This window comes from Heterodontus francisci, chromosome 12 (genome assembly GCF_036365525.1).
Source record: "Heterodontus francisci isolate sHetFra1 chromosome 12, sHetFra1.hap1, whole genome shotgun sequence".
Taxonomy (NCBI): Eukaryota; Metazoa; Chordata; class Chondrichthyes; order Heterodontiformes; family Heterodontidae; genus Heterodontus; species Heterodontus francisci.
Window position 1 is genome coordinate 93,039,941 of NC_090382.1, and position 15,000 is coordinate 93,054,940.

A 15,000-nucleotide genomic window follows, 5' to 3' on the forward strand; every position below is an offset into this window, starting at 1 on the left:
TTTGATAAGGTTCCCCACGGTAGGCTATTGCAGAGAATACGGAAGTATGGGGTTGAAGGTGATTTAGAGCTTTGGATCAGAAATTGGATAGCTGAAAGAAGACAGAGGGTGGTGGTTGATGGCAAATGTTCATCCTGGAGTTTAGTTACTAGTGGTGTACCGCAAGGATCTGTTTTGGGGCCACTGCTGTTTGTCATTTTTATAAGTGACCTGGAAGAGGGTGTAGAAGGGTGGGTTAGTAAATTTGCGGATGACATGAAGGTCGGTGGAGTTGTGGATAGTGCCGAAGGATGTTGTAGGGTACAGAGGGACATAGATAGGCTGCAGAGCTGGGCTGAGAGATGGCAAATGGAGTTTAATGCGGAAAAGTGTGAGGTGATTCACTTTGGAAGGAGTAACAGGAATGCAGAGTACTGGGCTAATGGGAAGATTCTTGGTAGTGTAGATGAACAGAGAGATCTTGGTGTCCAGGTGCATAAATCCCTGAAGGTTGCTACCCAGGTTAATAGGGCTGTTAAGAAGGCATATGGTGTGTTAGCTTTTATTAGTAGGGGGATCGAGTTTCGGAGCCACGAGGTCATGCTGCAGCTGTACAAAACTCTGGTGAGGCCGCACCTGGAGTATTGCGTGCAGTTCTGGTCACCGCATTATAGGAAGGATGTGGAAGCTTTGGAAAGGGTGCAGAGGAGATTTACTAGGATGTTGCCTGGTATGGAGGGAAGGTCTTACGAGGAAAGGCTGAGGGACTTGAGGTTGTTTTCGTTGGAGAGAAGGAGGAGGAGAGGTGACCTAATAGAGACATATAAGATAATCAGAGGGTTAGATAGGGTGGACAGTGAGAGTCTTTTTCCTCGGATGGTGATGGCAAACACGAGGGGACATAGCTTTAAGTTCAGGGGTGATAGATATAGGACAGATGTTAGAGGTAGTTTCTTTACTCAGAGAGTAGTAGGGGCGTGGAACGCCCTGCCTGCAACAGTAGTAGACTCGCCACTTTAAGGGCATTTAAGTGGTCATTGGATAGACATATGGATGAAAATGGAATAGTGTAGGTCAGATGGTTTCACAGGTCGGCGCAACATCGAGGGCCGAAGGACCTGTACTGCGCTGTAATGTTCTAAAAAAAAAAGGGCCAATAGCCTTCCTCATGTGCAATTATCCTCTGTGATCTTGTAAGTAGACATATATTTATAAAAGCATTGTGCACTGAAAGGGAACAGAAGGGGTGACTTGGAGGTATATCAGGCAGTATGAAACATAGAGGCAAAAGGTAAGACAGGAGGAAGGACTGGAAGGTTTGATAAAGCCTTGAGGCATTGGGCAGCCATTAGGCCAAGAAGCACGCCAGGCATTCAGTGTTAAAAATATAAAGGGAAATAATTCCATGGCCTGAATTTTAACCTATAAAAATGAGGTTGGGGGTTGGGAGGTGGGCGGGATGTGGGGGGTGTTGACAGTCTTAAAAATCTGTTTCAAAATCTAAACCTGACTTTACTATGCCCATTTCTGGCTTTAACTGAGGTTGGAAGTTGGGCAGGCAAGCAACCCAATCCAAGGAGGTGGGGAGGTTGTGAGCTTCATTGTCATACAGGTTTTAAACTTTAACTGCTATTAGCCAGGTTTCCAGAGCATCACAGAACATGGTAGATCCCTCAAAGTGAGGACTTGGTGGATTCAGGAGGTGAATGCCTTCACACCTACCTCCTGAATGCAGCCTGTGTAGTCTCCGTGATCAAGCCCTTCCCAAATGACCTTATTCTGAGGCCTTCAATCCCACCATAAGGCCTCTGACATAACACCCACACCAGGCTACTATACCCCACAACCACCAGCACTTTGATCCAGGTCCCACCCCACCCTGCCCGAGGCCTCCGATTCCCCCCCTCCAGGCTGTTGATCCTTCCCCCCACAAGGACTCTGACCTCCTCTCCTCCCGGGATCAGCAACCCACCCAATCAACAGCCCCCATTGTCCCACCAATCAATCCCCTCCCCCCCCCCCCCAAATTGACCACCGCCCCCTCCCACTGATTGAACCCCCTCCTTCCCCCTGACAGACCCCACCCCCTCCAATCAACTACTTCTCCTACTCCGATTGACCCCCTTTCCCCCCGATCAACACCCCCCAAACCCCTCTAATCAACCACCCCACCCCCCACTCTGCGACCTCCCTCCTTCCCCCACTCTGATTGACAAATGCCCTCTCGGTCGATGTCCCTCCTGCCCTCCCCCGCCTCCCCCCCCAGCCCCCCACCTCCGATCAACTCAACCCACCCCACCCCTACACCTCCGACTGACCCACCCCTCCCCCCCCAACAGTCAACCCCCTCCCCTCCACCTTGGTCAGCACCCCAACCCCCTGTGGCCGCCGCTGACCAGCTTCCCCCCCAATTGGAGGCCCAGCTGTCAATCAGGCTGGCCTCCAGACAGGCAACCGAACTAATCAGTATCCTCACTGACACGCCGTGGGGGAAAAGCTCCACAACGTATGGGGGAGTCCTGAATTGTGGGGTCCCCATGACTTTTTGACTGATCTTCTCCCTGTGGGTCAGGTCAGTAAAAATTCTGCCCCATGATTTGGATTGAGAGCATAGAATTAACAGCAATAAATCCATACCATGAACTGAGGCTGACTTGGGTTAGCACTTTGAGACTTACAACATCAATTATGCCTTCAAATGAAGTATTATGTATATCTTAATCTTAGCAATAATAATTGATATGGCTGTGAGACATATAGTCCACTATCATCTTGGATTTGTGGAAATTTGACCACGTTCTTCACTTTTGGAGGTTTCTGCCTTTGAGGACCACATACACTTTAAAATAAAAAGTAACAGAAAATATGACTGTTTTTAAAACAAAAATGAAATTGCTTACTTCCTAAATGGTTAATAAATATCAAAACACAATCTGTTTCCCTTCTCTGGTTCTATACTACGAGGAGATTTACGAGAAGTTATGATAGTGATTGTGAACGTGGAAACACTATTTCCTCTGACTGGGCCGAGGTGGTCAGCAATTTTAAATTTTTACTAAGAGGTTAAGAGAAATTGCTTTACATAGAAGATTATTGGTGCATGGAATGCTTTGCCACAGGGCGAGTGTGAGGCAGATACCACTGCATCTTCTAAGAGAACAGTGGATAAATATTTGAAGCAGAGGAAGATACAGGACTATGGGGAGAATTCAGGACAATGGGATTAGTTTTGGACTGCTGCGGCAAAATTAGGACAGGCACGATGGGCTGTATGGCATCCTTTTGCGCTGTAAACTTTCATTATTTTCCTCCCAAAATGTAGTTGCGACCATCATAGGAACTTAAAATGGTTGTAATACCTGTCAGAATCCAGTTATGTTATCAGAGCATAATGGGTATTTGAAACGATTGTGCATCACAAGAAATCAGGTAGAATAAGCTACCAGAAATTGGCCAACCCACCACTTTTTACATTCAATGCATGGTGCTTATCCAGTGACCAACCACCCAGATTGGATGGATCCAGTTCATAACCCTGCAGCAGGGCAGTTCTCTTCTCCCATAGTATAAGACTTGGACAAGATTCATATTCATATCCAACAGACACTGGAAAAAAACAAGCAAAGGAAAAGAAATTCAACTTACATTCTTTGCCATTTTCACAATCAAATTCACTATACATCTATTTCCTTTCTCTTTCCCTTCGCATTGTGATTCACTATGTTGCTCTGCAAAATCTTATACATCACCAGAAGCCTGGGTAAGATGCCATGGAGAGTATAGAGGAAGGTAGGTACATTTATAAAACAAACCTTCCACTCTTGTTAGTTCCCAAAATGACTGAGATCTGGTATAAAATTGGTTGCCTGTCTGCTCTGTTGGTTAAGAAAATATTGTGAGATCCATACTCTATTTATTTAGCGAGCTTAGTGACCCAATCAAAGACAGCATAGAAATATCAAAAATCTAATGTTAGTCCTGCAGAGAAAATACCTAAGACAGCAGACTCTCCCCATACAGGTGCTTTACATAATAACACAAGTGTGGTAAATATGGTAATGTTTGCTAATTTTTATAGGTTCCAGCAAATTGCCAGGAGAGAAGACTGCCCAGGTTAACAGGATAATAGATCCTGCAAAAATAGATTCTTCAAGTCCAAAAGTACACGTAATGCTATGCTATTACTGATGACTCTATGTAAGACTGTGCAAAGTCAATTAAATCCTTTATCTCATATGAAAAGTTTTTTTTTCGAAGGCAAATTTGGCCTTTCGATAATTTAGGAGTCGGGCTTAAAATGCAATTATAACCTAGGAAACTATGACAGTTGAGGGGTAATTCAAGCATTCAAATTTTTCTCTTTGTTGGAAAGTATAAAATTTAAACTACAGCATCAACATGATTAAAACAAACTAAAGAATTTCAAATGGAGGAACTTAACTCTACCTGCCTGGAGATAACTGGTCAGTTAAAATGCTGACTTATTCACCAATTTCCAGTCTATTTTTTTGCAAATCCTGATTTTAACCTGCTCTTCTGAGCAGATGGCAAAGGCACCCAGCTGGAGCTAGTGGGTCCTTCTTTAAAATATACAGATGGCGCCCTGACTGCAATTTTAACTGGAGCCTCAAAGGGGAAGCCTATGTGGCTGTCCTGCCAGGCTGAAGCTAGTCAGAAGAGTCCCTAAATGGTCAGCTTTATAATTTGTTTTGTGAGGCCAGGGGGAGCAGAGGTTTCTGAAAGTTTAGGACTTCCCTGCTTCTGTCTCAGTACCTTCCCCCTAACCCACTGCCACCACCCTCATTAGACCATCCAGGAATCCCCTTCCCCACACGTTGTCACATGACAGTGGATGATTTCTGAACCCCAGCAGCAGATTCCCATCCGTTCCTGGTGGAAAGTGAACGAGCATGCTAATGAGGCCCCAGAGTTAATATAGGCTTGAGCTCTGCAGCAGCAGGTGAATTTTCAACTCATCTCTCCAACCACCCACTCAGAGTTATAATCAGGGCCCAAAGAGATGTCTTTTAGTCAGGGGAAACAAGTTTCTCATTCCCAGGGTTAAAATAAAGCAAGTAGCAAAAATCACACATGTTGTGGGGTGGGGGGAAAGGTGGGGGGAAAGGTGGGGGTGGGGAGGAAATCTAATTTTGCATAAATTACAAATGATTTCCCCTATTTTATGAAAGAAATCTTCCAGGTCAGTGGTACCCCAGCCTGCAGAATACAGCGGATGTAAAATTTGTGTTTTTTATTTGTCAGTTTTCTCCCGAGGCATTGATTCCTTCCTTCGGGAACAGCTCCCTTCTCATATTTTACCCAAGAGGCCATTCTTTAAGAATGAGCCTTAAAATGGAACCAAAGAGGTGTATTTTAATCAGAAGAAACAAGTTTCTCACTTCCAGATGAAAGCAAAATACTGCGGAAGCTGAAAATCTGAAATAAAAGCAGAAAGTGCTGGAAATACTCAGCAGGTCTGGCAGCAGCTGTGAAGAGAGAAACAGAGTTAACGTTTCAGGTTGATGACCTTTCATCAGAACTGGCAAAGGTTAGAAATGTAATAGGTTTTGAGCAAGTGAAAGGGAGAAGGCGGGTAAGAGGAACAAAAGGGAAAGTCTGTGATTGGGCGGTGGGCAAGAGTGATTAAATGTCAAAGATGTCATGGAATAAAAGGAAAAGAGAGTGGTAATAGTTGCAGTAAAAAGACAAAGCATTTGTCCAGAGACAGCATTAATGACAGAATAATGAACTGCTCTGTCCGAAAGCAAAAACATGAAAAACAAGTTTATATGATCGGGTCATAGTCTGAAATTGTTGAACTCATTGTTGAGCCCAGAAGGCAGTAAAGTGCCGAATCGGAAAATGAGGTGCTGTTCCTCGAGCTTAAGTTGAACTTCACTGGACCACTGCAGCAGGCCAAGGGCAGAAGTGTGGGCACGAGAGCAAGGTGGTGAATTAAAATGGCAAGCAACCAGAAGCTTGGGGTCATGCTGGTGGACTGAGTGGAGGTGTTTCACAAGCGGTCACCCAACCTGCCCCCTCTTCAATGAATTTCGCATTCGGCATGATGTTGAGCACTTCTTCTGTTGCCTTTACTTCCAGGCTCACTTCTTCGGCCAGGAGTCCTCCCCCTGACCAGTAGACCTATTCACCCACCTCCAGTACTCTCCCTCCACCTGGACCTGTCCATCTGGCCTCTTAACCACTCTTAATCTTTTCATTGAGAATTGTCTGCATGACATCAGCTGTCTTAATTTCTCTGCTCCCCTTACTCATTCAAACCTGTTTCCCTCTGAAGTTGCTGCACTCCATTCTCTCAGGTGTAACCCTGACATTACGATCAAACCCGGTGACAAGGCTGGTGCTGTTGTCTGGTGTACTGACCTCTACCTTGCAGAGACTGAGCACAAACTCTCAGACCCATGACCCCATAACTGAAAATCAAGCCACTGTCTCCAGGACTGTCACTGACCTCATCTCCTCTGGAGATCTTCCCTCTAAAACTTCCCACCTCATAGTCCCGCAGCCCCGGACAGCCCGCTTCTACCTCCTTCCCAAAATCCACAAACAGTATTGTCCCGGTAGACCCATCATTTCAGCCTGTTCCTGCCCCACTGAATAAATTACTTCCTATCTTGCCTCTATTTTTTCTCCCCTTGTCCAGTCTCATCCCACCTATATCTATGATTCTTCTGACACCCTACGTCATTTTGACAATTTCCTGTTTCCTGGCCCGAACCGTCTCCTTTTCACTATGGATGTCCAATCTCTCTACACCTTCATTCCCCACCAGGAAATTCTGAGAACTCTCCGCTTCTTCCTTGAATAGAGGTCCAACCAGTCCCCATTCACCTCCGCCCTTCTCCGCCTGGCTGAACTTGTTCTTAGATTGAACAACTTCTCCTTCAACTCAACTTACTTCCTCCAAATAAAAGGTATTGCGATTGATACCTGCATGGGTCCTAGTTATGCATTTCTTTTTGTGGGGTATGTCGATCATTCCTTGTTCCAGTCCTACTCAGGCCCCCTTCCCCAAATCTTTTTCTGGTACATTGATGACTGTATTGGTGCTGTTTCCTGCTCTTGCCCAGAACTGGAATACTTAATCAACTTTGCTTCCAATTTCCAACCTTCTCTCACCTTCACGTGGTCCATCGCCAACACTTCCCTTCCCTGCCTTGGCTTCTCTGTCTCCAATTATGGGGATAGCCTGTCTGTTCATATTCGTTATAAGCCCACTGACTCCCACAACTACCTCGACTACACTTCCTCACACCCTGCCTCTTGTGAGTATTTCATTCCATTCTCCAAGTTTCTCCATCTCTGTCGCATCTGTTCTGATGATGCAACCTTCCACAACAGCGCTTCTGATATGTCTTCCTTTTTCCTCAACTGAGGATTCCCCTGCACCAGGGTCGACAGGGCCCTCAACCGTGTCTGACCCATTTCCTGCACTTCTGCCCTCATCCCTTGCCCTTCTGCTCAGAACTGCGACAGGGGTCCCCTCGTCCTCATTTTCCACCCCGCCAGCCTCCACATCCAAAGGATCAACCTCTGCCATTTCCGTCACCTCCAGCGTGATGCCACCATAAACTCATCTTCCCTTCCCCTCCCTGTCAACATTCTGAAGGGACCATTCCCTCCGCAATACCTTGGTCCACTCCTCCATCACCCCCGATACCTTGACCCCTTCCCATGGCATCTTCCCATGCAACTGCAGTAGGTGTAACACCTGCCCTTTTACCTCCTCTCTTCTCACCATCCAAAGCTCCAAACACTCCTTCCAGATGAAGCAGTGATTTACTTGTACTTCTTTCAATTTAGTATACTCTATTTGCTGCTCACAATGCGGTCTCCTCTACACTGGGGAGGCCAAACGCAGACTTGGTGATCGCTTTGTGGAACATCTCCACTCAGTCACAAGCATGACCCCCAAGCTTCCGGTTGCTTATCATTTTAATTCACCACCTTTCTCTCATCCCCATATTTCTGTCCTCAGCTTGCTGCAGTGTTCCAGTGAAGCTCAATGCAAGCTCATCTTCCAATTAGGCACTTTACAGCCTTCTGGACTCAACATTGAGTTCAACAATTTCAGACAATGCTCCAGCCATAAACTTATTTTTCCATGTTTTTGCTTTCGGACAGAGCAGTTCATTATTCTGCCATTAACACTGTCTCTGGGCAAACACTTTGTCTTTTACTACAGCTATTACCACTCTCTTTGCCCTTTATTCCTTGATATCTTTGTCATTTAATCTCTCTTGCCAACTGCCCCATCAGGGACCCTCCCTTTTGTTCCTCTTCCTTGCCTTCCCCCTTTCACTTGCTCAAAACCAATTACATTTCTAACCTTTGCCAGTTCTGATGAAAAGTCATCGACCTGAAATGTTAACTCTGTTTCTCTCTCCACAGCTGCTACCAGACCTGCTGAGTATTTCGAGCACATTCTGTTATTTCTCACTTCCAGAATCTGTTGAACTGCAGGGAGCTCCGCAGCTGAACTCCATCCCTCCCTTTACCCAACGTCCAGAAATACACACTTCCAACAGCAGTTTCTGGATAGCATTAAAAAGCTGAAGCTCAGCAGCTTTTCCCCTCCCTAACCAAGAAATACAATTATAACACCTTTATTGCTATTGCAAATGAGGGTTGAATCTGGGCATCCCTGATCTACATGTCTCAACCACTCAAACTTACCATCCGATTGGGAGAACCACATTAGTAGCGTTTAACTGCATAGTCACAAAGTACTTTTCTTTTCAAATTTTTAATATCCAACTGTGGCTGTTGTTCCATAGAAACATAGAAAATAGGAGCAAGAGTAGGCCATTCGGCCCTTCGAGCCTAGTCCACCATTCATTATGATCATGGCTGATCATCCAACTCAGTAACCTGTTCCCGCTTTCGCCCTATATCCTTTGATCTCTTTAAACCCAAGAGCTATATCTAACTCCTTCTTGAAAACATACAATGTTTTGGCCTCAACTGCTTTCTGTGATAGTGAATTCCACAGGTTCACCACTCTCTGGGTGAAGAAATTTCTCCTTATCTCACTCCTAAATGGTTTACCCCATATCCTTTGACTATGATTTCTGGTTCTGTACTCCTCCACCATCAAGAACATCCTTCCTGCATCTACCCTGTCAAGTGCTGTTAGAATTTTATAGGTTTCTATGAGATCCCCCCTCACTCTTCTGAACTCCAGCGAATATAATCTTAGCTGACTCAATCTCTCCTCGTCCGTCAGTCCCACCATCCCAGGATTCAGTCTGGTAAACCTGCGCTGCACTCCCTCTATAGCAAGAACATCCTTCTTCAGATAAGGAGGCCAAAACTGCACACAATATTCCAGGTGTGGCCTCACCAAGGTCCTGTATAATTGCAGCAAGACATCCCTGCTCCTGAACGCGAATCCTCTCGCTATGAAGGCCAACATCCCATTTGCCTTTTTTACCGCCTGTTGGACCTGCATGCTTACCTTCAGCGACTGGTGTATGAGAACACCCAGGTCTCGTTGCATATTCCCTTCTCTCAGTTTATAGCCGTTCAGATAATAATCTGCCTTCCTGTTTTTGCTACCAAAGTGGATAACCTCACATTTATCCACATTATACTGCATCTGCCATGCATTTGCCCACTCACTCAACTTGTCCAAATCACCCTGAAGCCTCTCTGCATCCTCCTCACAACTCACCCTCCCACCCAGTTTTGTGTCATCTGCAAATTTGAAGATATTACATTTAGTTCCCTCATCTAAATCATTAATATTGTTGTTTACACAATGCACACAGCTAGACTTGCAGATGGCACCGACTTGGAAGGGGATAGGGTTCAAACAATAAGGACACAGCAAATTAAATATAACAGGACCTCAATCGATCAGGAAGGTTTTTTTTTAATTCTTGCATGGGCAAGGCCAGGATTTATTGTACTTTGATGAGTGACAAATGGCACTTACTATCAACAAATGCAAGATAATAAGAATACAGGAGGGAAATAAACAGAATTAAGATAAACTACGGGGGTGGGGGGCAATATCCACTTTGAGCATGGACAAAAATTTAATAGATGTTCATTGGCTGCCTGTCAGTAGTGGCTCAGTGAGTCATGCTAATCGGCTCTGAATCAGATGGTTGTAGTTTCAAACCTCACTCTCGAGACTTGAGCGTATATTCTTTCCTGATACTCTAGTACACTACTGAATGTTGAAGATGCAGCCTTACAGATAAGACATTAAACTGAGGTCCTGTCTGCCCTCTCAGGTGGAATTAATGTGTCCCATGGCACAATTCAAAGAAGAATGATGGAGTTCTTCCGACTGTCCTTGGGTCAATATTTATCCCTTAACCAACATCACTAAAACAAATTATCTGGTCATTATTTCATCGCTGGTTAGGGGATTTTGCTGTGCACAATTTGCTGCCACATTTCCTACATCACAGCATTGACTACACTTCAAAGTATGTAATTGGCTATAAATCACTGGAACATCCCGAGGTCGTGAAAGGCGCCATATAAAGGCAAGCCCTTCTTTCTTTTATGTATACACCCCACCTTTCTGCAATGAAAAGGAATATTGGACATGGTGTATAATGCAAATGCCAGTTTTATGCCAGTAGTCAAAGTGAAGAAGATCCCCAATGACTCTAGGTGATAAGACATAGCATAGGAATCTCAGAGTACCTGCTGGACAGTTCTCAGAAACCAGCAATGCAGTCTGTGGCGGCAGTAAGGAAAGCTAACCAGATCTTAGGATGTATTGCCAGAGGAATAGAGCACAATTGCCAGGTGATAATAAGTCTGTATAAAGCACTGGTGTGAGGATACCTGGAATATTATGTCCAATTCTGGATGTTATATTACTGCAAGGAATCCAGGCATTGGAGAAAGTGCAGAAGAGGAGAACAACTCCTTACTTGGCTTAAAAAGCATCTGAGTAATGAGGAGAGGCTGAAGTTCCTGAAACTCTGAAGAGAAAACTCAGCTGAGATATCATTCTGAAGTAAATAGTGAACATAGTGACAGTCTGCTCGAGATTCCTACATTCACGGGCTCTAGCTTCAAACAAGGAAGATGTTCAGACAGTTTAGATTTAACTGTTATGCAAAATGTGGTGAATGTTTAATGAACACTTGGGAGGAAATGGAGTCATAGTTCGAAAACAAGGAAAAGGAGAATTGGGTAAATTTGAGAGAATAGGTGATTCTGCAATTTTTTTGGAGCTCACCAAAAGGACTGCAGAATATTTTACAGTCCTATAGTTATCTATGTTTCCATGTAACTAGTTTTTGCTCTCTGTGTGATGTCAGCAGCTTTATTTCCAGTATAAGAGCATCAGGGGATATTCTTATGAGGATCTATCTGCCAGGTTCGTCTGTATGCATGGCTGCCTTTGCAAAATTGGAGCTGATGTTCAATGCTTGGGTTTGTAGGTCAGAGAAAAAGAACATAAGATAAAGTTGGAGCCAACAGCAGCAGAATCAGGTGACATTGCATGAATTGCTCCCTGCTGCTTGCCGGGACATAGAAGACTGTTAATTATATTTTAAAAGAAAACATTTAATTTTATTCCAGCACCACATCATTGGAATTCCTGGACTGAGAGGTTGCACAGACAACCTGCTCCCAGGAAATATGTCAAAACTCTTTTCGTGCCTGGCCTTCAGGAGGTATGGGAGAGAAGCAAGTGTGAATATCCCTGCTGATCTCCTCTCCTTTCCTACGTGGTAAGCACCTGACCTCCATGTATATTAGTTGGGAGGCACTGTTGCTATCATACTGCTATATAAAGTGAAAACATTTTGTGAACCAGGTCCAAAATGAGGCAGAATAAATTCTGAACAAGCTGTGTTTCTGTGAGGCCCATATTCAATCTTAATCTCTGCACAAACACTATGGTGTTAGCAAAGGTGTACAATATGTAAATAACGTTGAAATCATCAAGCACATTCTTGCTTTCTGTTATTTATTTGGCATTCTGATTATTGGAGATCTACAGGGGAATCACATGCACAAACTTTCTCTGAGACTGCAAAGACTAATGCCGCAAATTAGAAAGGTTTCACTCAGATGTTTTTTCAATATTTCTTTCATTGGGATCTGTGAAAGTAAACCATAATCCTCTGTTGTTCATTATTTGAAACATTGAAACCTTTGGGCTGAATTTTACGAGGTGAGTTGGGACTCCGGGGTAAAAAGTGGGTCCCGGGCCTGCACTTGCCGGCAGTGGGACCTGCTCGGCACAGGTCATTGGTCCCCAAAACTGAGTCCAGTTTTGCCTATTTGACATCTGTAAACAGGCGCACATAGGACTTATTTTCTTGGTGTTAATCTCTTTGGTGAGTAAGAAGCCTGTGAGCTCCTTGCACATTCCTAGAGGTGAGTGTGGAAGGTGGGGAAAGCAGATGGTTGTAGAACTGAAAAGAATTTGGAGGTTATCTTTGCTTTCCAGGATACTCCTGGAGTAGTGGGTGGTTTTGGCAGAGGAGAATGTGGCCGAATAACGGTTGATATACTCCAACCAGGTCTAGTGATGATAGCTAAGTGAGTTATCACCAGATGCGCTGAGATGTTCATCCCTTGGACTTGAAAGGGTGAAGACAGTAAAGATGTTTATGAGTATACAGGCTTCATAGGTGGAGGAGAGGGAGACATTGAGCAAACTGATGGCTGCAGAAGCATTGTGGAGAATGGAGGGTTAAAGATTAGCCAGTTGGGAGTTTGAAAGATTTTCCTGAGGTGGATGAAGAAGGAAGCGAGGTTGGAATGGGGTAGAGGACGGTAGTGAGGGATACAAGGAAATGTTTATAAGATGGCCTGATCACTGATCAAGACAATCGAAGTAGAGAGGCCATGGAATGTGACAAATATGGTGGTGGTCAAATATGAGTAGGAGAGTTTATATTGAGGGAGAAGTTTAGGGAAGACGGAGGGCAGTGAATTGAAAAGTAAGGGGTAGAGATTGAAATCATTAAGGATGAGGAATCTCAGTGCAGAGGCTGAGAGGAAAGTAGAGTGGATATTTTGGTGAAAAAACACAGATTGTAGCTTGAAGGGGTGGTAGACACAAGGATTTTAAGGATTTTAAAAGAGAAGAGACAGGGTTGGAACAAGGTGAGGTGCTCAGAAGAGAAAATGCCAGAAAAGCAGGGGTAGAGACCAGGGTGTGACTGGTGGGTAAAGGGACATACCTCCACTGTGGAGTTTGGGAGGGGTAGGTGGTGGGAAGTATAGCCAGATGGGGATGCTTCATTAAGGGGCAAGGTATCGTCACCACTCTTATATTCAAGGCTGAGACAGATAGATTTTTGGTCTCTCAGGGAATCAAGGGATATGGGGAGTGGGCAGGAAAGTGAGTTGAGGCAGAAGATCAGCCATGATCATATTGAATGGTGAACCAGGTTGAGGGGCAGTTAAAAAAAAAAAAATTTTTAGAACCTTTTTTTAGTTTCTTATGTTCTTATGGCAATGGCCTTATTTATAAGGGAGCAGACATTTTGGAGGGTTATTTGCCTATGGGAAGCAGACACCCTGGTCTCTGCTGGGGAATTACACCTCGCTAAGAGTGGAAAAGTGCCGCTGCACTATGTTTTGCTGCAGGAAACATGCTGCGGAAAGCAGCAGGACTGTGGGGACACTACAAAACGCAGATCCTCCCTGATTTATGTCTCCACTGACCCTAAATTCATCAAAAAAATCAGCAAGATTAAGGCAGAAAGCTTAACCTATTATTTATAAATATTTTTGTAATATAGCCACATGTTGTGGACAGATAAAGCCTCTTTGAAAGTGACTGCCATTTTATACAGAATAATCTGCAGTTCTGTGGACTTGTGCTGACTAGACGATACATTCAACAGGTTAGTTTTTCCTATAGTGTCGTTCATACCCCAATAATCAGCACTGCAGTACATCTGCAAGGAGTTGGAACCAAGTTTCAGATCATAACTGATTGTTATGTTCACTGGATATGCTGGTCTTGTGCTGCATGGTAGCTGTTGAGTATCCTTGCTATAGGTGGCACAGTTGTGAAACTGGCTTTCTGACAACCCCGACTCTTGTGATAACGCCCCTTGTGAAGACACTTTCCCAGAATTATTGCCAAATAGTTGTGCCGGGCGTACAGATATGGTAAATGACATTTGGATATGTGGGTACTGGCAGGTGGCCACTGAGTATCTCTCATGCTACCTGATCTGCTCATTATTAATCCATTGTTCCCGATCTTTAAAAACATTTCAGGTAATGGATTTCCATTGGGATACCCATTGATGCTGGGAGAAAAAAAATAAAGCTTCTAAGTGCCCATGAAAAGAAAAGGACTATAAAATATTTATCTTGATATCAACATGTTTTCCCTCATGACCTGCTGTACAGTATTACCTAACAATCCCAGATACCTATGTCAGATGGACATGCTAGGTGTTAGGGAATGTCATGCGAAATGTCCAGCTCCCAATTACCATTTAAATGAGGATTCAGCTTGCTTGATGCAAGTCCTTCTAATGAAAGTATTTTATGCGCCACTCATCCTCAATTTGTGTGTGTATTAAAGCGGATGGAGATCTGGCATAATCTTTTTTGCCTGATCAGGAACTTCCTGCTATAGTGTTCATGCTCAGAAACTTCACAGGAGACTTACTACCCATCAGCCAGAGGCTAGATTCAAAGCCAGATCTCCAGGCTGAAACGAAAGCTGCTTTGAAATCACGCTGTACAATATTAATAACAAGTATTTTCTTGTTTATTTTATATGAGTTGGTGAATTAGTGACGAGGAAAATTTTGTATGAATGTACCAACATGCTTGTCATTAATGTTGTGATTTCCCATGTTGCTAACTGTGGTACTCAGCCCTCCTCCCCAACAGAGTTCATTCTGACTTTGGTAACTGAGTAGAACAACTGATATCGAGATACCAGAGTTAATGAATCAAGCTAACAGCAAATCAATAACTTTGCAGCTTTCTTTACACAAATTGCCCTTTCCTGTCTATCAACATTATTAACCTTGTAAGAATGGG

The 15,000-nt window shown here is 44.1% G+C and overlaps 1 protein-coding gene across 17 annotated transcripts in view; it reads right to left on the reverse strand.

Annotated features, from left to right (window-relative positions):
- The window catches only part of LOC137375999 (teneurin-2-like), an 812,476-nt gene that overhangs the window by 44,332 nt on the left and 753,144 nt on the right, over positions 1 to 15,000 (reverse strand). For all 17 annotated transcript variants that reach the window (XM_068043888.1, XM_068043886.1, XM_068043879.1 and 14 more), the window contains one exon: positions 3,442 to 3,585. In XM_068043888.1, coding sequence (XP_067899989.1) covers positions 3,442 to 3,585 — 144 coding nt within the window. The remainder of the gene's footprint in view (positions 1 to 3,441; positions 3,586 to 15,000) is intronic.